Here is a 23,868-nt window from a genome sequence, read left to right on the forward strand (position 1 = left end):
ATCCTTATTGTTCTCTTCCCCATTCTATGAATAACGAGTACTGGCTAGAGTAAACCCAAGCAAATTAACTATTATTGACAACAGAGCAAGGAGCCCCAAATCATGACCATATCCCATAAGCAGGTCCTCACACACTTTATCCACCTCCCCTGGGACTTGCTAGTTTGTGAGAATTCTGAAGGGATAGATAGAGCCCCTACATTTCTATGTTGGGGGTTAGTTTGAGAACAACAATATTGAGGCCTCATTGGTGAGAGACATCCTCTCCAGGTTTACGGTGGGTGGGCTCCACGCCTGACGGCTGGGCTCTACCCCTTGTCCTCCTTCAGGACTTCAGACAGGCAGGAAAGAACACCGGGGCCACAGCCACTGTCTTCCTGAACAATAGCGTCAGCTCCCCACCTCTGCCGTTAAGGCTCCCTGTGGAGAGACTCAATGGAAGCAGCGTATGTTGAGACACGATTCGACTTGCTCACTTAGAGGCATTAAAGGCAGGAAATGAAAGAGAGATGAGACGTGTTATTCTACCTTTGGGACCCCTGATAGTATGTTTATACAGTCACCGTGAGGTAACAACGTGGAAGGGCTCCAAAGTTTGGCGTGATCTAACCTGCAAGTCAATTGTCCTGCTTTCCGGTCTAGAATCCCTCCTTGGGGGAGCTGAGTGCCGTCTGGAGCTAAATGTTTCCAGTCAGGGAACCTCCAATCTCTCTGGAGACACCCCTGAGTAAACTAGTGAATCTTCTCTTTCATTTCACCTCATTGCCATCGCTTACGCTTTGGGCACCAGGCTAAATAAGTCTTTGCTTTGGCGGGTTACACCTTTCAAGTATTTCCTGTCTGTTATCACATTCCCTGAAGTCCTTTCTGGGTCCCAGCTCTGTGTTTTTGGTGCCTTTAATCTCTCCTCATAAATCAGCCCCCGACCCCGTTTGCTTCACCATTTTTTAAAATTTATTTATTTTTACCTGAAAGATAATTGCTTTATAATACTGTGTTGGTTTCTGCCATACGTCAATATGAATCAGCCATAGGCTACATATATCCCTTCCCTCCTGAACCTCCCTGCCATTTCCCACACCTCTAGGTTATTACAGAGCCCTGGTTTGAGTTCCCTGAGTCATACAGCAAATTCCCATTGGCTATCATTTTACATATGGTAGTGTCTATGCTTCCATGTTACTTTCTCCATTCACCCTGCCCTCTCCTTTCTCTCCCCACCCCCATGTCCATAAGTCTCTTCTCTACGTTTGTGTCACCATTAAGTTCAGTTCAGTTCAGTCGCTCAGTTGTGTCCGACTCTTTGCGACCCCGTGAATCACAGCACGCCAGGCCTCCCTGTCCATCACCAACTCCCGGAGTTCACTCAAACTCACATCCATTGAGTCGGTGATGCCATCCAGCCATCCTGCAAATACCAGTTTACTTCACCATTTTTACTAATTTTCTCTTAACTCTCTCTAACCTGTCTATGTATTTCTTGTACTGGTTATCTAAATATAATTTGCTGGGGTAAAAGCCATATTTGGGGGGAACTCATCAATTAATCTCCTGTCCTGAATCCTTTCAAAGAGTCTTGTATATAGTTCTAAATATCACTGACCTGATTATCCCATAAATGTATAATAAATATCCCCTAGAACAACATGATAATTTTGTCATAGGAGTGCATATCACAAGACGTCCTTACAGGAGAGACTATTTTCCTTCAGGGTCCTTTGGTTCACAGCAATTAAGCCAATGTGGAGGGACCCATCTCAAGTCTTGGTACATTTTCTAATGGATGGCATTAAGGAAAGATCCCAGGACATTTTCCCAGCCAACCTCCCTCTTATGGAGGAAGGCTATTTCTAAGTTGGCCATTTAGGAAGTATACACTTTCCTAGGGAAATCGTGCTATTTGTGGTTAAGGCCTGACACCAGTCCATAAAACATAACTAATCAAGTTTTTACACTTCATAAAACCCCCAGTGTGAGCAAAAGAGAGGTGAAAGGGGACCCGTCACACACTGGTAATGTTTGTATGAATTGACATGACCTTACTGTAGGGTAATTTGGCAATTTGCATCCAAAATCTTTACAAAGGACATGCCCTTTGACCAATGGGTAACCAATGAGGTTCCTTATAAATAAATTATCCTAAGAAAATAATTGAAAAGAGGACAAAGATGTGTGTACAGGATGTTTATCCAAGTATTATTTATAGTAGTAGGAAAATATTGGAAATAACCTAAATTCCTTTTAAAACAGTGATTAGGTAAATATAACTGAAAAAAGGGAGCCACATGTAAGGATATTTAACCCAGTATTATTTATAGTAGTTGGAAAAACTGGAAACAGCCTAAAATTCCAGCGTATGATGACTTATTCAAAAAGTAATGGTCCAACTCCCTATATTTTCACATAGAAAGATGCCTGCAGCACATTGAGCCAAAAGATTATCCTACAAAGATGGAGTCATAGTGTGATCTCAACTTTACTTTGAAAATTTTCTATCTCTGTGTTCCTGTAAACATAGTAAAAGGTCTGGAGGAAAATATTTTAAAATATTCATAGTGGTGGGTTCTAAGTGGTGGGCTGAGGGTGTCTGATTCTAGCCAACAAGCTTAGTTATTTGTAAAATGAGCAAAGACAGTAAAGCTTCTCTTCTACCTTTTAAAATTTGAATCATAACCCCAGCAGGGTTTACTGAGCTTCTACTACATACTAGGGCATAAAAATAAATGAGGTGGGTTTTCCTGCCTCAGGTAAATGTGCAGCTCCCATAAGAGTATGCAGAAGATTGGCCAAACAGAGGAAGGGATCCAATGGGGCCTGCAAGGATGGGAGAGGCTTTAGAGAGGAGGCGATTTCCATCGGACCTTGAGGGGTGACCAACAAACTGGGGAGGAGAACCCCGAGTCCAGCCAACAGAACGAATCAGCATCCAAAAACACACAGAGAGCCGCAAAGGCTCTCCCTGGGCTGGAGTGGCCAGTACTGGAAAGAGGTCTGGAAAGAAATAAAGATGGGGACTTCCCTGGTGGTCCAGTGGTTAACGAATCCGCCTTACAATGCAAGGGACTCAGGTTTGATCCCTGGTCAGGAAATCAGGATCCCACATGCTGCAGAGCAACTACGCCCGAACGCACAAACTACCGAAGCCCATGTGCTCTGGCACACGCAGCACACCTAGAGAGTCTGTGCAATGCAAGGAGAAATCCTGAGTGCCACAACTAAGGCCCGAAACAGCCAAATAAAAAGATAAATATTTCAAAAAGAAAGGAAATAAGGCTGGAAATGTGGACAGGGCCTTGAACGGCACACTGGGCAGCAAGGAGAATTGATGGGAGTAATAGAAAAGCTAGAAACAGGCCAGTTTGAAAGCTACAACAATAATCTAAAAGCATCAAAAGGAGAGGTATGGACAAAAAGAAGACATTTTTTCAGAGACAGAATTGAAAGAACGTGGTAGCTGAGCATAGGCTTTGAAGTCTGACTGTCCAAGGTTCAAGTCCTGGTTCTACCATTTACAGGCTGTGTGATCTCTTACTTTCCTCATCTGCAAAACATATACAGGTAATAACAGTATCCACCTTAAAAGACTGTTGTGAAAATTAAATTAGTAAGTATATGTGACATGCATGTAGCACAGTGCCAAGCACCGAGGAAGAGCTCGTGCATAGCAGTTGTTAAGCTCTAGCCCTATTGAATAAGAACCACTAACATGTATGGAGGCCCTATTCCATGCCCGCTACTGAGCTCCATGTTTTACATACATTCTCTCTACCCTTGATGGCAAGTGCTTTTAACCATGTTTTCTATAACAGAGAAGGAAACAGACTCAGATATAAGTGATGTGACCAAGATCATAGAGGTCTCCATGTTTGAGGGAAGGCCAGGTCTCTCCCAGCCCATCTGGGGTCTAAAACTGCTCCTTCCTCTCTACTTGCTTAGATTCCTTATAGGTGAGGGAAAAAGCAACGCAAAGAGGTCTCCACACTTTCTCCTTAGGAAACTAGACAGGTGGTGACACCACTGGTCCAAACAAGACAAAGGAAAGGAGACTTTCAAGAGAGGGACTTCCCTCATGGTTCAGTGACTGAGACTTCACACTCCCAAAGCAGGGGACCGGGGTTCCATCATTAGTCAGGGAGCTAGATCCTGCAGGCTGCAACTAAGACTCAGTGCAGCCAAATAAATAAATATAAATAAATATTTTGAAAAAGAATCCTAGAGAAAGAATACTTTCAAGTTATCTAGTTCAACCCACATTTATAATTTCAAATTTTCCAAATCTTGGGCTTTGGTCCTCTCTTCACAACATGCCACCTCCTAAGTGTCAAATCATCTTTTTAATTTAAAAAATACTTACTATCATACACATTTTACTATATATAAAATAGATGACCAACAAGGACCCTCGGTATAAGGAAACTATACTCAATATTTTGTAATAACCCTTAAAGGAAAAGAATCTGAAAAAGAACAGACATGCGTAACTGAATCACTTTGCTGTACACCTGAAACTAACCCAATATTGTAAACCAACTATACTTCAATTAAAAAAAAAAAAAGTTCTATGGAAAAAGCGAAAAAAAAAATTTCCTTCCCAACATCTTATTGGTCTTGAACTATCCCTTTAGGTATAAATAAAGTTGCAATAATTATCTCCAGAGCACACAAGTATTTAATGCTTGCTCTTTTATTATCTATAAAGTGATTAGTCAATGTCTATGATTAGTGCTTGGTTGGTTGCTAGCAATCTAGGGCTTCCCTGGTGGCTCAGCTGATAATGAACACACCTGCCAATACAGGAGATGCAAGAGATGCAGGTTCGATCCCTAGGTTGGAAAGATGCCCTGGAGAAGGAAATGGTAACATACTCCAGTATTCTTGCCTGGAGAATCACATGGACAGAGGAGCCTGGCAGGCTACAGTCCATAGGGTCACAAAGAGTCAGACATGACTGAGCACACATTCACGGCATGGCTAGCAATCTATAAAAGTAAACAAAGTCAGGGAACAAAGAAAACAGTTGCTTTAAAATCAGGTCCAATCAGACTCTCAGTAAGGAAACTCCCAGTTTAGAGTTGGCAAACGTGTGCCCAACACTGAGCTAGACATTGCCACCACCTCATAAAACCCCAGCCTCTTCCTTACCACACTGCCGGGAGCCGGCATATTGCATATTGAGTGCATATTGCATATTGCATATTGAGTGCAGCATTTTCCACAGCATCATCTTTCAGGATCTGGAATAACTCAACTGGAATTCTATCACTGCTGGGAGCCAGCGTGAGGAACTCCGCCCGTGGCAAAGGTCATGAGGAAGGAGGCTCGGCATACGCAAAGGCGGGATCGAGCCTCAGGAGTCCCCCTGGAAATTCTCGAGCATCTACCCCCAAAACCAGAGTCTGCCTACTTTCTGCCTTGTGCTCTCACCTACACCTCTGACTTTATGGGGGGCTGTCCCCCACCACCTCTCTCTGAAAAAGTGTTAACTTATAGCTCCAGTTAATAAAGTTCCTGGGCATGACAAGAGTGTTTCAACCTACAAACTCCTTTGGAAGTCCTCTAGCCTGCCTGAATAGGTTCTTCCGGCCACATGTGATTGTTCAGAGCCTCCCAACTGTGAGAGGCAGGAGATGTTCTAAACTGTCTAAACACAGATTCCTTTGAGTAGTTAAAAGATTGATTATAAATTGTATTGGTGAAGGGTTTTTCACTTGTTGGGCCAATGTTTGCTGTTAAGTCTCCATATCCCTTACCTACTGTGTCCTTGGCAGTGTATTGATTGATATAATGGGTGTATAGAAATGTAAGTAGTAGCCTCAATGTTTGTAACCTTGGACCCTTGAGTTAATTCTTTTCTTGATTGAGCCCACCACACCTTTGCCCTATAGGAATGCAACTTTATCTAATGCTTTTGGAGGGTGGCTCCTGACCAATCACCTTTAGGGAAAATAAGTTTCTTAAAATGTTAACAGGCCTCCTGGCCAGAAGATGATGTAAATCACCTAAATTTTGCATATGATAAGTTTGAAAGCCTGGCTTCTATTAGGATCAGGAACTGCTGTCCTTGCATGACTCTACCCCTTCCCCCATTATCCTCTATGCACAACTTAAGGTATAAAAACTACTCTGGGAAATAAAGTGCGGGCCTTGTTTGGTCTCCCCATGTCATTCTTTCTCTTACCTTCTGGCTGAATTATTCAGCCTCTTTTCTTCACTGAATTTTCCTACTGAGCTATCCTTATTTCAGCCTCTTTTCTCCACTGAATTTCCTCACTGAGCTATCCTTATTCTATTACTCTTTATATCCTTAATTAACATTTAATTAAGCAGTTGTTTCCTGATCCTCGCCGACGCCATCCCCGCTTCGAATTCCCTGGATCCACCGGGGCTGGACCCCTGGCACCACACCCTCACATGTGTCCAGCTTTCATCATCATCTCATTAAGCTGTTAACCGAGTGTTGATAAGTTCTCTTTGGTGCCATTGTGAAAGACCGAATCACATCTGACATTCCCACCCAGATTCCTGGCTCTAAGAGAAGAGTCGATTAAATTCCAGATGCCAAGAGGCATGCATCATCAAACAGAAAGATGGTTCTCTGTTGAGAGACAATTTTTCTTTCCCTGCAGGTGACCTGGAAAAGCAAAGACATTCCTGGTGTGGGCACTGGCTCATACCATGCAGGGCTCTGGTTCTTTGCACAGGCTACCAAGAGCCCTTTGCATCCTAAGTCTATGGTTTACCTGCAGAGAGTTATGCTGACCTGCCTCCAAAATAGAGGTCTTCACTCTCATCAGAGTAAACACCTAACTTCTGAAGCAGCTCAAGAGGGTAAAAATGCAGAAATCACTAGAACTCACATCGTTTCACTCTCCTCCAAATGTAGATTCAAGGATGGTTAAACACACATGCACATATTTACACAGGCGACATTTAGAACCAAAGAAATGATCCAGATATGCTAGAAGACCTTTTCTTGAATTAAAGGAAGACCAATGTCTGCAGATAGAAAGAACTCAAGTGCCAGGAAAGGACAATAATGTTAATATTCTAAATGTCACAGAACTGTACACTGAAAAATAATTAAAATGGTAAATTTTATGGAATGTATGTCTCACCACAATAATGAAGAAAAAGAACTACCAAGAAAAATGTACATAAAGTTGGATCCTGATTATATAGAATAGGTAGGTAACATATATAATTTGTCTGAATATGCATAGAAATAAACTGGAAAATATCCCATAATATGAACAGTCTTATCACTAGATGTTGAAATTTCTGATAATGATAAATAATTTCCTGTGTTTTCTAAATTTTATGATTTAATGAGAGTGTATTTCTTCTACAATCAGAAGAAGGCAGTAAAAAATAATAATATAATATTCCTCAAATCTGTCCCTTCTTCACCATAACCTTTAGCAAGACACTGCCCCTAATCACATTTCATGGGAACTCTTTCCATAAACTCCCTCACTGGTGAATGAGACCCTCTCCACTTTCTCTTCTGCACCACCAGACGGAGAAAGAGTTCTTCAGAAGCATAAGGCAGAGACATGCCACACAATAGCATAACATCCACAGCAGGCATCCTCACCCTATTGCTGGTCCTTTCTCATCCCAAAGCCCCATCCCTCCTCTAAGGCTTGCCTCCTTCAACTCCACTCCTTCCTCTTCCTTCTCTTTGGATGAGCCTAAGGATAATGCTGATTTGTAGGCATCAGGGGCGGGGATGAATTTGAGTGGTGGGTTTGGGGAGGGATATAGGGCAGTAACATCTCCAGAGGTCTCTATAGGAGGGCATTCAGGTAGACATATACTTGAAACTGGGAACTTGTATTCTATAGTAATTTGGGATAACTTGGGGTGGGGTGATAGAGATTATGGGCACTGTAATAAAATACTGTCTGACACCAAGCACACTAGTTTTAATTTGACTGTATAATCCCTTGGGTTGTGTGAATTAGGGTTGATGAACATCATGGAGAGTTCTAATCCCATCAAGCCACCACCAGTTTACCTCCACATTAGCTCCCTGATAACTCAACACTCAGCTTAAACAGCACTTTCTCTGGAGATTATTCTCTGACACCCTAGTCTTGATCACATGTCCCTCTCCTGGACTCTCATAACACTGTGAGTAAACCTTGATCCAAGCACTTAACACACTCTAGTCTACTCCTTCTCTTACCTACACTCACTAGACTATAGCTCCTTCTTTCAATCTGCGTCCTGAGCACCAAGCACTGTGTCTGGCAAATGACAAGTGCTCAATCTTTTTTAACAAATAATAATATGAATAAGCAGAGAAGCATTAAAGCTATACATAATTCATCTCAAGAGATTACAGAGCGATAACTGATCTGCTATTCTATACCTCCACAACCCTGATGATTAAGCCAGAAGAAACAACATTTCATATAGTAAATTATAGTGAATTTGCCTGTGAATCAGTCATTGATGAATTAATGAACTAATGGATTCATCTAAAACAAGGCTCAGGACAAATCTTAAAATGAAACAAAAATATATGACTATTTGATTCTCCTAGAGGTGAAGGCAGGTAACACACATCTTCCCATTCCTGAGCAGCAGCCAAGTCACTCTTATTTTTAGTCACTTGCAACCAAACATAATTCTAATCAATCCATCTTCCTAAAGGAAATGAGTCTTAAACAATGAATAAAGGTTGGCCAAGTGCAGAAAAGCAGATAGGGTGTTTCAGAAAGATACACAGCATGAGCATAGTTATGGAAGTGTGAAACTTCACGGTGTGTGTGTAGCAGCAGACAACAGGAACTCCACTACACATTACAAGGCAGAGAAAAGCAGGATATGAGGCTGGAAAACGGGTAGGGACTAAATTCAGGATAACATTGTATGCCGTACAAGGGAGTCTAAATTTTTATCTTGACTACGATGGGAAGCTATAGACAGTTTTTAGACAGAGGACTGATAGCTGGCTTAGCATTTAGAAAGATGCTAATGGCAACAGAGAAAGGAACAAAGGGGAACAAGCCGAAGGCAGATAAAGGGCTACTGCAATAGTCCAAACATCCACTGCCCTGTAATTTACTTCCACATTCAAAGCAACACAAACTAAGTCCACCCCAAGAAGCCAAAGATACCAGGGAATCTTGGGTGACGTAACTGTGAAAAATTCATATAGCTAACTCCAGCCCTTTACTTGAAAGGATATCTTTACAAGAACTGTCTAGTCCAGCTTGGCCCAAGCCAGTAGGCCTGCCTCTGGTCCATAAAAACTCAAAATAATTAATCCCTAGACTTTTGCCTCATTAAAAAAATATATTTATTTATTTATTCAGGTATTTACTGATTTGGCTGTGCTGGGTCTTAGTTGCAGCATGCAGAATCTTTGATCTTAGTTTTGGCATGCAGAATTTTTAGTTGCAGCATGCAAACTCTTAGTTGCAGTGTATGTGATCTATTTCCCTGAACAGTGATTGAACCTGGGCCCCCTGCATTGGGAGCACAGAGTCTTAGCCACTGGACCCCTAGGGAAGTGCTTTGCCTCATTCTCGACTTGCGTTCTGAATTATTTCAACCAAGATCTGCCTTGGCCTTTGTTGTGGGACTCTTGCCTCATTTCCTGCTTATAGTCTTACAATCAGCCCTTAAAAGTCACATCTGATTCTCTGATACATCCTCTGGTTAGCCACTACCCCTTTTCTTTGCTCCATTTGCAGCAAAACTCCCCAAAGCCTTCTCAGTACTGATTGTCTCTAATAACTTTCCTTCTATTCTATCTCAGACCTATTCATCATAAACACTGAAATTATTTTTATCAAGATCACCAAAGATGTGCATGTGGCTAAACACAATGATTAATTCTTAGTTCTTGCCTTTGACTAATCAGAAGCATTTGATCTCCTCCTTCTTAGTAAATCGTCTTCACTTTTAGTTCTGTCCCAATTGCCTAATTGTCCCTTCTCAACCTCCTGTGCTGTCCTTCTCTTCTGACTCACATCTTTAATATTGTGTGGTGTCCTGGAATCGGTCCTCAGTCTTTTCTTTGCCATCTGCTGAGCCCCAAGGCACCCTAATATAAAACAGAATGGAAATAAAGAGAGGAACCAGGAAAGGAGATGGATAGCTGCCATCAGTGATGCAGAAGGGAAACCAAGAGAGCGGCATGTCCTGAGAGTCGAGTGAAAACAATCCATGAACTAGAACCTGTGAGTAGAAAATTTCTTTCCAAACCTAGACTGACTATTTTAGGGCCTTCTCTAAGAAATTATAATCTACTTGCATAAAAAATGCAGCAGGCAATGTAAATATTTCTTTCATCACTGTGCTTAATTTCTCATTAATTTATTACACACAGTTCTTCTGGTTCGGAGTCTTATCTCCATTTAATTTCCATCTGTTTTCCGATTTATGATAGTATCACAGTTTGATTAAATAAACTGAAAGCTTAGGTATTACATGAACAGGAAATATTTATATAGAAATACCAAATCAACACAGACGAGTAACATCTTAAATGCAATAATAGCAACGTTATCTAATCATTAATCTTGTCATTTACCAAAATGGGTCGCTATAGACCAAAACTGGGAGAAAGATCTCTTCCTAACTCTACACTTCATCCTAAGAAAACCCTCTAAACACAAAATGACTAATATTTAATAATCAATCTAGTAATTGTTCAGATAATATATTACTTAGTTAATTCCAAGAGTGAAGCCCAACACTTAGTGAGAGCTGGAACCACTTGGACTTGGTTATTTCTTCCAACGATAGAGACAAGGGCCAGTCTGGCCAGTGTGGCACTAACGGCTTACCAAAGCAAAACACAAATGAACTCTGGTCAATGTCTGCAAGAAAAGAGACACCTTATGTATTTCTAGAAGGCTTCTTGGAAACATTTACTCCTTATGAAGTAGAGGCTTACTATTCTTAGCTTCCGATCATCCTTTTAAATCAGAAGCTCTTACAGTTATACTAAAAAGGGCCTTCAAGCTCTTATTTCCCCCAAACAATAATTGAGCCCCAGAAAGTAAATATCAACAATGCTTCACATGTGTAGGACGGTATAAGCTTCCATAGTGTCTATTTCCGATTTCTCTCATATAAGCTACTGTTCTAAGAACTCAAACATAATTATGTACCTATATGAAACAAATTTTACTAAAAATGTGAAATTAAGTAAACTTGAAATTTTTTAAAGCCCTATGTTTATAACACAATGATAAATAGAATCCAAAACCCAAGCTAGGTTTCATTCATATTCCTTGAGGAATCAGATTTCAAAAAATTAGTCAGATCCTTCTAAAGTTCCTATAAAATGAACAAGCACAAACAGTAACATTTTAGCAATTAGAATGAAGTCAGAGCAGATATATATTCCAAATCTGAGAATGGCATAACCCTGGGAGAGTCATCTACACGAAAAGAAATAAAAGGTAGAATAAATTGTCATATGTCTTAGCCAAATGACATATAGGACTGTGAGGTCCCCAACACCAACTAATTGAATGAATGGATGAATAAAGACCTGGGTTTGTAGTGGAAATTTTGGTGGGAAAAGTCCAGCATGTAAAAAAAACTGCCCTGACACACATCCTAAGAAAAGAGCCCTGGGGGTTGAAACCCAACTCAAATTCAGAAGAATCAGAGTGGTTATAATATATAAATGTTAATACAATCTTATTAGATGGAAGCTTCCAGACCAAGTGAAGTAATTATCCCTATATTTGGCGTGAATTAGACCTTACCTGGAAAGCTATGTTTCATTCCAGGAAAGACACAGCTGGAAAGACGTTTTGTTGTAGTTGTTTAGTCAATCAGCCATGTCCGACTCTTGGCGACCCCAAGGACTGTAACCCACTAGGGTCCTCTGTCCTTGGGATTCTCCAAGCAAGAGTACTAGAGTGGGTTGCCATGCCCTCCTCCAGAGGATCTTCCCGACCCAGAGATCAAAGGACATCAGCAACCCCAATATTCTCCAGAGGATGTTCCAGATGGCTTGGCACAGAGCCTTGGACCTAACGCTGCTCAACAAATAAGTACCCTGAGTCTGGAAATCACATGAGAAATGATTAAGGTAAATTGAACACAGAATGTAGTGTCTAGCAGATCCATCCCACAGTGAAACAAGACGCCCAACAAAGTATGACTCAGTATGGAGTGTATTTCAGAAGGTACTCCAGTTCATCTTTCAGTTCTGGGGTCCCTAGAACAGACATCAGGACCTACAGAGGGTGTGGCCGTGGCTAGCCCTCCTCCCCTCCCCACTGTGAGCTCCTCCTCTCCATCTTCTCCAAAGAGAGATGCTGTTGGGCTCCAGGCTCAACTTTTACCATTGCACAACAGGCAGGGCATCTTTTTAAGACAGAGTCACCTCTACTGGACACTGCACTGGGCACTTATGCCTAAACCGGCCACAGCCCTTGCTTTCCCTCAGCTAGCTTCACATTCTACTTGAAGCTGATTTTAAAGTCATTCTTCAAGAAATAATGATCTTTGACTGGGAACTTTGTGCTTGAGGGCTCCTTACTCAACAGCCAATTCTATATACTGTAAAAAAATTTAAAAGATGGGAGTATGGGAATGGGATGGGGGTGGGCATGCACCAATGGGATTCTTCCAGGTCCCTTCCCCACTCACTGTGGATCCTGGGCTCCAAAATCACTGCAGACAGTGACTGCAGCCATGAAATTGAAAGTCACTTGTTCCTTGGAAGAAAAGCTATGACAAATCTAGACAGCATATTAAAAAGCAGAGACATTACTTTTCCCACAAAGGTTCATCTAGTCAAACATATGGTCAAAGCATGAATGTGAGATTTGGACCATAAAGAAAGCTGAACACCAAAGTACAGATGCTTTTGAGCTGTGGTGTTGCAGAAGACTTTTGAGAGTCCCTTGGACTGCAAGGAGATCAAACAGTCATTGTAAAGGAAATCAATTCTGAGTATTCATTGGAAGGATTGATGCTGAAGCTGAAGCTCCAATACTTTGGCCACCTGATGCAAAGAACTGACTCATTAGAAAAGACCCTGATCCTGGGAAAAATTGAAGGCAGGAGAAGGGGATGACAGAAGATGAGATGGTTGGATGGCATCGCTGACTCAATGGACATGAGTTTGAGCAAACTCCGGGAGATAGTGAAGGACAGGGAAGCGTGGCGTGCTGCAGTCCATGAAGTCGCAAAGGGTTGGACACAACTGAGTGATTGAACAACAACAACCCCCACTCAAACACCCTGAACACTTTAAAATAAAATTCCCAACATATGCTAAAACGCAGGGGTCTGGCGATATTGCATGAAGCAACAGTGGCACCTAGTGGTTACATAAGTTTGTCATACCCGTGCTCAGTTGAAGTGGAAAAAACAATGAAAAACCAATCTTTCTCCCCATCCCTTTGTATCTCTTATGCAACCAGATGGGTGGGAAGTTAGTTGGAAAATAGAAACTCAGTAAAACAGAGAATCATTAAAATGATGCATAAAGAGCTTACTAAAGAAGAGAATGGCAAACCACTCCAGTATTCTTGCCTGGAAAATCCCATGGACAGAGAAGCCTGGTGGGCCACAGTCCACGAGGTTGCAAAGAGTTGGACACGACTGAGCGATTAACACACACACACACGCACAAACTCTTAATATAGCTAATGATACTTTCGTTTAGCCGTAGATATATATCAACACACTCCAATATCCTTGCCTTGAAAATCCTATGGACAGAGCAGTTCATAGAGTCGCAAAGAGTCGGACACAACTGAGCGACTAACATGCACACACATACATCCAAGGTTTCTTTACTGAATGCAGATCCATTAAATCATTGCTAGTCTATGTTGCATAAATCAAACATCATACATCACCTAAAAAGGTCCAGTTTTTGTTTATTAAAATAGTAGAGAATCTTAAGTCTTGTGAAACAAAATTCCCTCCACTGATTTTTGTGAGTTTTTTCCCTTTCATATTTGTCCCTCTTTACTTTTTCTTTTTTTAACAATCATACTCTTTCAGGTTCAAAATTAACTTAAGAAGGAGAGATGAGTATGGGTTTGGGGAGCTTGGGTCCATGTGGCATCCTCCTTATTATGGGTGCCAACAGCTATTCCAGTCGACCCTGACTCAGGAGTGGGGAGACCTAGTCAGCGACACATCTGATTCTCCGGTTGCCTCTTTCATCAGACCCAGTTTTTAGGGGGAGGGCTGGGATGGGCCGCAAGAGGGAAAAGAGCAGGCACTGACTTCTAGAAGCACTGTCACTAGGTGGTTTAGGGTGAGAACTGGAACCACACTCCCTGGGTTCAGTTCCACTCTGCCACTTTTTAACTCTCTGACCTTGAGAATATTTGTCCTCTCTAAGCCCAGGTTCCTCGTATGTAACCTAAGAAGGGACATTAGTACCCACTCTTAGGATGGTTATGAGAGTAAAATGAGGTAATCCATGTTAGGCCCTTAGCACAGAACCTGTCAAACAGGAAGTACTTATAAATAACTATTGTTATCTTGCATTTATTTTCTTTCAGTACCCCATGGACCAGCAGTTCTCAAACTTCTTGGTATCAGGATCCTCCTAAATTCTTAAACATTTTCTTAAAAATTATAAGGACCATACAGAGCTCAAAGCTTATGTAATTTTATATTTACTTTTTTATGTCAATTCAAAATATATGAATTCTTTTTTAAATGACAACAATTAATCCATTAACATAAACAACATTTTACAAAAAATAGCTTCACTTTCCAAAACAAAAATATCTGATAAGAAAGTAGCATTGCTTTACACTTTTGCAGATTTCTTTCATGTCCAGTTATCAACAGAGCTGGCTTTTGCATTCAGTCTGTTCTAATATCTCACATTAGGTAGCCTCTGAAAAACTCCGTGTACACTCATGAGAAAACGTGAAAAAGACAGACAATATCTTAGTGTTGTTATTAACATAAACATAGTTTTGATCTCAGGAACCCCATGAAAGGACCTCAGCGACTTGCAGGGTCCCCAGACCGCACTATGAGGCTTGCAGCTGTAGCCCATAGCATCAGTCCAGATTTTCCACTGTTGAGATCAGTATGGTAGAGTCATGGGTCTCATGGACCTGGATATGAAAACACAATTGCGGGTGCAACCATGGCCTTGCTTTGCTGAAAGGTGGCAGCAAGCCCTTTCATCCAAAGCCTGCCTTACTCCATCTGGTTCAGAAACTCAGACCCGGTCGTGCAGAAGTCCAGATCCCCATTTCGCTACTGCACAGACAAAGCTTGGTTCCGACTAATAATACTTTTACAGGATCCCAACCACTTCTCTGGGTTAAGCTATGCAGCTGTTTCTATTGTTTTTCTTGTTTGTTTTACTTTTTTTTTTTTTTTTTTGGAAGACAGTCAGTTCAAGGAAAATAAGACATTCACTTGGCATAATTTCTTTTTTAGAAAAAAAATTTTTTTAATCTGGAAATCCAATGGTTGGGTATGACTTGATTATTAATTTGTTATTTTTATATCATCACAGGTTGACTTGTTGTTTGTGGCAAGCCTTTATGCAAATCTTGATGTTGGGTGAGACCTTTTAAAAGTGTTTTACTTATTCTTTGTTGACCTTTCAAGCTACGTCAGTATAACTACACCGTGCCATCATATTTACCGTGTCCCTCTGTGATACTCCAAATCCCATATGAGGCCAACTCAAGCAATGGAGGCGATTCCTTCCAGAGTTCATCTCTAAGAGAATTTTCAAAAGGAAGGCAGAACCAGACTCTCTGGGGCTGACTGCTTTGGATGCAGAGCCTCCCTTTTACCCTCCACAGGTTCTACAGCACCGCTTATCTCTCCCACTCCACCACCACTAATTATAGAAATTTTAAAAGTTACCTTATCCGTCATCATCTGAGCTGCTGGCACCAAAATCCATATCAAAGCAGCTGAAGTGAAGAAGGATTTCTGGAGGAGATGCTCATTTACTGGAAACACTTTGCAATGATTCCACTCAGGTCAGGACCACTATGAAAATAAAAACAGTGCAATGTGTCAACTGTTGGCTGTGAACTTTCTTTTTAAATTTATTATTTTTAATTGGAGGATGACTGCTTTACAGTGTTGTGTTGGTTTCTGCCATGTATCAACATGAATCAGCCATAGGTATACATGTGTCCCCTCCCTCTTGAACCTCCCTCCCACCTCCCACCCCATCCCACCCCTCTAGTCACAGAGCCCTGGATTTGAGCTCCCTGCATCATACAGAAAATTCCCACTGGCTATCTATTTTACATATGGAAGGAAAGTTATGACCAACCTAGATAGCAGATTCAAAAGCAGAGACATTACTTTGCCAACAAAGGTCCGTCTAGTCAAGGCTATGGTTTTTCCTGTGGTCATGTATGGATGTGAGAGTTGGACTGTGAAGAAAGCTGAGCGCCGAAGAATTGATGCTTTTGAACTGTGGTGGTGGAGAAGACTCTTGAGAGTCCCTTGGACTGCAAGGAGATTCAGCCAGTCTATTCTAAAGGAGATCAGTCCTGGGTGTTCATTGGAAGGACTGATGCTGAAGCTGAAACTCCAGTACTTTGGCCACCTCATGCGAAGAGTTGACTCATTGGAAAAGACCCTGATGCTGGGAGGGATTGGGGGCAGGAGGAAAGGGGACGACAGAGGATGAGATGGCTGGATGGCATCACCAACTTGATGGACGTGAGTTTGAGTGAACGCTGGGAGTTAGTGATGGACAGGGAGGCCTGGCGTGCTGCAATTCATGGGGTCGAAGAGAGTCGGACATGACTGAGCGACTGAACTGAACTGAACTGAATGTATATGTTTCAATGCTACTCTCTCAATTTGTCCCACCTTCCCCTGCTGTGTCTACAAGTCTGTACTCTGTGTCTGTGTCTCAATGCTGCCCTGCAAATAGCTTCATCAGTACCAACCTTCTAGATTCCACACATATGTGTTAATATATGATATTTGTCTTTCTCTTTCTCACTTAACATCACCCTGTATAATAGGCTCTAGGTTCATCCACCTTATTAGAACTGAGTCAAATTCATTCCTTTTTAAGGCTGAGTAATATTCCATTGTGTATATGTACTGTGACTTCTTTAGTTATTCTTCTGTTGATGGACATCTAGATTGCTTCTAGATATAGGATATATATGCAATAGAATACTACTCAGCCATAAAAAATGAAATAATGCCATTTTCAGCAACATGGATAGACCTAGAAATTTTCATACTAAGTGAAGTAAGTCAGCGAGAGAAAGACAAATATCATATGATATCACGTATATATGGAATCTGAAAATACAACACAAATGAACTTATATGCAAAACATAAATAGACTCACAGGCATAGAAAACAAACTTTTGGTTACCAAAAGGGAAAGTGGTGAGGTAGGGATAAATTAGGAGCTTTGAATTAGCACATACAAACTACTATATATATATTTTTTAAAAAAGATAAACAACAAGGTCCTGTATAGCTTTGTTATTATACAAGGAACCATATTCAATATCCTGTAATAAACCATAATAGAAAATACATGAAAAAGTATATGTGTAACTGAATCACTTTGCTGTACACCAGAAACTAAGACAACATTGTAAATCAACTACACTTCAATTTAAAGATTTAATTATGAAAATGAAACCCATAAAAGTAGTAGAAGAAAAAAGGGAGACTTTTCAAATAAGCACAAGATATGGAGAAGGCCCTTCTAAATGTCACACAAAATCCAGAAGATATAAAAGAAAAGACTGATGAATTTGAAAACAAAAATGTTTCTGAATATATGTCAAAAAATTAATATAAACAAATTTAAAGATAATCAGCAAAATAAGAAAAATATCACAACTCATATAACAGACAAGGACATTTTTCTTGTATAAAGAACTAGTATCCTGCTATATTGGGCTTCCCAGGTGGCACATTAGTAAAGAATCCGCCTGCCAATGCAGGAGACACTAGAGACACGGGTTCAATCCCTGAGTCAGGAAGATCTTTTGGAGGGGGAAATGACAACCCACTCCAGTATTCTTGCCTGGGAAATCCCATCGACAGAGGAACCTGGCAGGCTCCATGGGGTCACAAAGAGTCAGATGGGGTCCATGTGTCCACGGGGTCACAAAGAGTCAGACACTACAGCTCACACACACATCCTGCTATATTTAAAATGAATAACCATCAACTAACTATTGTATATCAATAGTATCAATAGTGTATCAATAGTTATATCAACTAACTATCAACTAACCATACAACTAACTATTGTATAGCACAGGGAACTCTGTTCATTATGTTGCAGCCTGGATGGAAGGGAATTTGGACGAGAATGAATACTGTTTATGTATGGCTGAGTCACTCTGCTGTGCACCTGTAACTATCACAATGTTCTTAACTGGCTATACCCCAATACAAATAGTTTTTTAAAAAACAATTAAAACATATGCAAATTGTCCACATTTAGAATAAAACTGTATTTTAATTTTTTTTAAAAAAGAACTGGCATCAACAAGGAAAAAAAGAGCAAAACTGAGCAAATGCTATGAACAAACAACATATAAAGAATTTTTAAATGAGTGTTAACTTCATGCATGTTTTTAAATACACATTAAATACCTGATAAAAAGATTTGATAAGATATTGAGTAATATGAGGGTAGGAGAAATTGGGCATTTTCACACATCTCCAATGGAAGTCAAAATTTATATACAGAACAACTGTAGAGAGTAATTTGGCAACTTTATCAAAACCTAAAATGCACACAGTTACCAGATAATTCCATATCTAGGAACTTATCCTACAGCTAAACTTGCTTGCTTGTAATATAACAACACATGTACAAGGATATGTATACTCATCGGGAAGGAACTAAATGCTAAGTTGCTTCAGTCATGTTCTACTCTTTGCAACACCATGAATGGACTGTAGCCTGCCAGGCTCCTCTGTCCATGGGATTTCCTAGGCAAGAATACTGGAGTGGATTGTCTTTTCCCCCTCCAAGGGATTTTCCTGACCTAGGGATCAAACCCACATCTCTTATGTCTTCTGCATTGGCAGGCGGGTTCTTTACCACTAGCTTAGTACAGGTATGGAACTGTAAGCAATCAAATTATCTAACAAAGCCCAAAAGGGTAAATTCACTGTGTACAGTAAGTTGAAAATTAAAGCAGCAATTTAAAAAAAAAAAAAAAAAAGGCTGAGGTTGCTGCCTGCACTCATCTCTGTGATACATAAGTGAAAAAGAAGGGTTCAGAAGGTTCCAGAAGGTTCTTATGCCACTACCTATGCAGATGTGTGTGTATGAAAGTGCTTGAATATGCATAAAATCTCTCTGGAAGGAGATGCAACAAAGCAGTGGCAGTGGTTTCCAGTGAACAGGGAAACTGCTGGCTAAGAGACAGGGTATGGAGGGAGACTTAGTTTTTACCATATGCTTTTTGTACATTTTGAATTTTCAACATGTGCAAATATTACTTATTTAAAGTGAAAGTTTACATGGAGAGAGTAGCACTTACATATATACATTGCATAAAATATATACCATGTGTAAAATAGCTAGCTAGTGGGAAGATGCTGTAAAGCATGGGGAGCTTAACTCTGCGCTCTGTGATGACCTAGATGGGTGGGATGGGGTGGGGGGCGGTCCAAGGAGGAGGGGATATACGTATACATAGAGCTGACTCATTGTTGCACAGCAGAAACTAACACAACGTCGTAAAGCAAATATACTCCACTTTAAACAAATAAGGAAGTAAATTTTTGAAACTGAGCTCCATGCTCTCTGGGTCTGACATTTAGTGATTTCATTATTCTGATACGAGCATTTTTGTTAAATAATTCCATGACTCTGTGATTTGTTTCCCACTTGAAAAACGTACTAGAAACTCCAGTCCATAGCTCCATATGGGGAAAAAAAAAATACTTTAAAGCTTTTCACCATCTGCTAGGTTCTGTTGCATATACACTTGTGGAATTTAGCACGTATGTGTGATACAGGTTTTATGTAACCTGACTTTTCACAGACTCAGCAAATTTTTGGTCCACATAGGATCCCTGTAACAATGACTCAAACCACTCTTCTCCAAATGTGTGGATACCAATAGGGAAAGGGGTCGGGTGGAAGGAACTAGGAGATTGGAATTAATACATATACACTATTGATACTATGCAAAAGTAGACAACTATTGAGAACCTACTGTATAGCATAGGGAACTCTACTTAATGCCCTGTGGTGACCTAAATGGGAAGGAACTCCAAAAAGGAGGGGATATACCTGTATGTACAGCTGATTCATTTTGCTATGCAGTAGAAGCCAACACAACATGGTAAAGCAAACATACTGCAATAAAAATTAATTTAAATTTTTCAAAAACCATTGTTCTCACATATTTTGAGGCAGTGGCTATAAGGTCTTTCCATCCCCTTAACACCAGGCAATGTTTTCTTGAAATCTTCACAAGGTGCTCCTCTTTTTTTCCCAGAAGGTGTGCTCCTAGTGGGTGCTCCCAGTGGATGCTGCAGGCCCCCAAGAGGCCCACCCACTCCCATCCAGCCCTGCTACTTTCCAACAGATGCCATCAGAGCTGCTCCAGAGCCTTCCCTGTGAGAGAGCTGAACAGGCTCCTGAGGGAACAGGGGGAGATGCCCTTGGTTTCCATCACACCCGGGGAAGGAAGTTCCACACACAGGCTGCCTGGATGCCCAACTTTTGTGGAATTTCATTAAAATAACCCTTTTGTGACTTGCTTACAGTTATTTTGCTCCCCACAGGACTCAGCTGTGAACAAAGATGGGGCTGGAATGAGAGGTGAAATTGGTGGAAAACTGCTTCATACTCAGAATCACCTCTCCTTCTGCCACAAGGAGATACGAGGCCAAAGAAGATTCAAAGGTTGGAGGAAAGAATCCAATTCATAAAACAAGAACCACACTTCCTGTCACCAACTTATACTATCCATTATTAGGATGGGGAGGACAGAGCCAGAAATCATGGAGAGAGCTCAGGAGATGTCTGAGTCACTGTCAACAAAAGCTATTAGCTCCTTGTTAGTCACGGTGCCTACTATTTTGCCTTTTAACCTGTCATCCTCATAAAATGGCTATTCCAATTAACAGGTTTTTAATATGAATGATAAAAAAAACCTGACCAAACAGGTTAAAACCAAAAACTGGAAGGTTGGCTGATGTAATAAGTGGTGTAGAGAGAGTAATTTTGCTTCAGGTATGGTCTGATCCAGGGGTCTCTGATATAAAAAGAGCCAGGTTTCTGTTTCTCAGATCTGCTTGCTCAGTCTCGATTCACTCCTCCAAGAATCTCTCCCTGGATGGGGAGATGTTACAAGATGGTTGCTAGCAGCAGCTCCTTGGCTTTTTCCTTCCAGGTTCAAATCCACTAAAAATGAGCAAATCAGCTTTCCCCACGAGTTCAAAACAAGAGCCCAGGAATTGAGATTCTTTGTGTGCTTGACCATGGGTCAGACACCATGGCTGGGAAGAGGGAGAATGCTGAATGGCTTAGCTTGGACTGTGTGCTCCTAGGGCATCAGCCTCACAGAGATGTATGTGGCGAGAGGAGAACAAACCTCTCCAGGACATTACTGCCAAAGGAAGAATGTTAATTCTAGGTCAGCAAAACTCACAGAAGTCTACAACAAACCTTGTGAGATTGAAATTATTATCCTCATTGTACAGACGTGGAAAGAGAAGGTTAAGAAACACACACAAAATCATACTCTTGGAAAGTGGCAAGGGTTGGAGCTGATGCTATTAATGTGTGTGATAAGACTAAAAGGGTGGGTGGGTGGGTGTTTTCCAAGCAGACTGGAGCAAGGAGTGAGCTCAGGGAAGAGGTTAACAAATACACAGTTACAAGGGTGAGAGTAAGAAGCTTTCAGGGCATTTCAAGTTGCTGTATGCAAAGGTCTCAGACGGTACAGACAGTGCAAAGCAGAGAGCTTAAGTTCTGGTGTCAGAAGGATCAGGACTCTGCCAGTTACCATGAGGTGACTGTGGTCAAGAATACAACCACTCACCCACTTTTATCATCTCTAACACAGGAATAATATGTTTGTGGGGTTCTTTGGAGGGATATGCCAGCAAGATAACATAAAGGAGCTAGTACAGTGCCTAGCAGATAAGATCTCAACAAAGGGTTGACATTATTGTGCTGATGACGACAGATTGCAGAAGGCAATGAATGGGAAAGATGGTGGGAAAACAAGCTGGAAAAATGACCATGGGCTAGATCAAGCTAAGATAAGGGTTTCAACATTTATCCTTCAGAAGATGGGAACCAACTGAAGGGTGTTGACCAGAGGAGTTGTCTGATCAGTTTTTCATTTTAGAAGAATTACTCTGGCAGCAATATGTAGTCACACCAACAAAGAGAGGTGGGGTGGGCTGGGAGACTATTTGAAAGACCATTAAAATAGGTTGACCAGTGGTTGTCAAATCTAGTTCAGTATCAAAATTTCTAGGGGAGGTTTTTTGTTCTGTGGCTGCTTTGCTTTATTTCAATCCAGATTTATAGACTCTCCAGGGATTGGGAGACACCTGGGTTTGAAGTATCAGCTTATTTCCATCCAGAGAGCTAGTGGTCCCTTAGGGCAATTGATCCACCTCCTTCTCAAGGATCAACACTGCCTAAAGAAAAACTAGAAGTGTTATGGGAGTATATAGAAAGAAAGAAAGAATTAAGAAAGTCAACTTTCTAGTTTTTTAACCTTAGTTAAAGTTAAAAACCTAGTTGTTAACCTCTTGAGGCCCCTGGGATGCAGGGGGAGGCAGTCAGATAAGGCTTGCCCATGCTGGAAGGAAGGAACAGAATGGGATGGAGAGTGACTTTGCAAAAAGGTCAATGGGTTTGATCAGAGCTGCACACCAGGAAGTAGACTCAGCTTCAGGAGATGGCCAGCAGGGAACCTCATGGGAGCTGAACCAACCCCAAGTGTCTTCGTATCTCCATTCAGTCCCCATTTAACTGAGCCCAGACTGCCTCTGTGGAACAGCCACATTGCACGGTTCTGGTTTCAGCCATCATCCAGTAAGGGCCTCCCATTCATAGCTGTATCCAGTGATTCTGTGATTCCAGATTTCGCTGAAATTTTCACCTGAACTGCCTCATGAAGATAAGAGAACCACCATGTCAACAGTCCAAACACACATGGGCCCTTACACTTCCACTTTGTATATGAACCATAATTCATGCAACTGTTATCCATGTCCTCAGATGTTTACATTATTTCCAAATTTCCTCTAGTAAATTTAATATTGCTATGAAAATTTGCACATAGGACTTTCATCACTATCACTTCCAACTCTAAAATACCTTAATATGCTTTGATGAAACTTGGTAATAGCTATTTTCTCAAGTTCAAGATACAAAGTCTTAAGCATCACTTCCTTTTCAAAGGATGCAATTTAGGGATCATTTGATAAAGTTAAATATGTGTTGATTTTTTAAAAACTCTTAGTGAGCAAAGAATAAAAGGTACTTTCCTTAACCTGTTAAAAGATACCTACCAAGAACCTCAGGAAACATCCTACTTAATGGTTTTCTTAAAAGTCAGGGATGAGATATGAATGCCTATTATCATTGTTTCTATCAATTCTGGAGGCCCTAGGGACCAAAAAAAAAAGGCATTTTCGTTGAGTACTTCTGTAGTTACTTCAGTCTTCAAGTATAGCAATTTGGAGGTGGAGATAAATATATACATATATTTATTTATATATATCTTTTATATATATATATCTTAGAAATTCACGTACTTTCTGACCTTGCCAACTCCATTTGGATGAACATACCCTAAGAAAATTCTTAGGTCTGTGCACAAAGATATAAGTGTTAGGGCAGTCTTTCCAGTACTATCTATAACCAAAAAATACCAGTTTGAGATACACCCTAC

General features: G+C 40.8%; 1 protein-coding gene across 11 annotated transcripts in view; it reads right to left on the reverse strand.

The window, feature by feature from the left end:
• The window catches only part of TBC1D30 (TBC1 domain family member 30), a 292,159-nt gene that overhangs the window by 162,446 nt on the left and 105,845 nt on the right, over nt 1-23,868 (reverse strand). For 8 of the 11 annotated variants that reach the window (XR_015163840.1, XR_015163841.1, XR_015163842.1 and 5 more), the window contains one exon: nt 15,844-15,972. Coding sequence is in view for 3 of the 11 variants with exons in the window: in XM_086400197.1 (XP_086256323.1) it covers nt 15,959-15,972 (14 nt within the window). In the remaining 8 variants the exon portion in view is untranslated. Of the gene's footprint in view, nt 1-13,963; nt 15,973-23,868 lie in introns of those variants that run through there. The other 3 variants (XM_086400197.1, XM_086400199.1, XM_086400196.1) reach the window with 1 other exon arrangement.

The sequence above is a fragment of the Bos grunniens genome, chromosome 5 (genome assembly GCF_055505025.1).
Source record: "Bos grunniens cultivar Pamir isolate PY7600 chromosome 5, Bosgru_T2T1.0, whole genome shotgun sequence".
Taxonomy (NCBI): domain Eukaryota; kingdom Metazoa; phylum Chordata; class Mammalia; order Artiodactyla; family Bovidae; genus Bos; species Bos grunniens.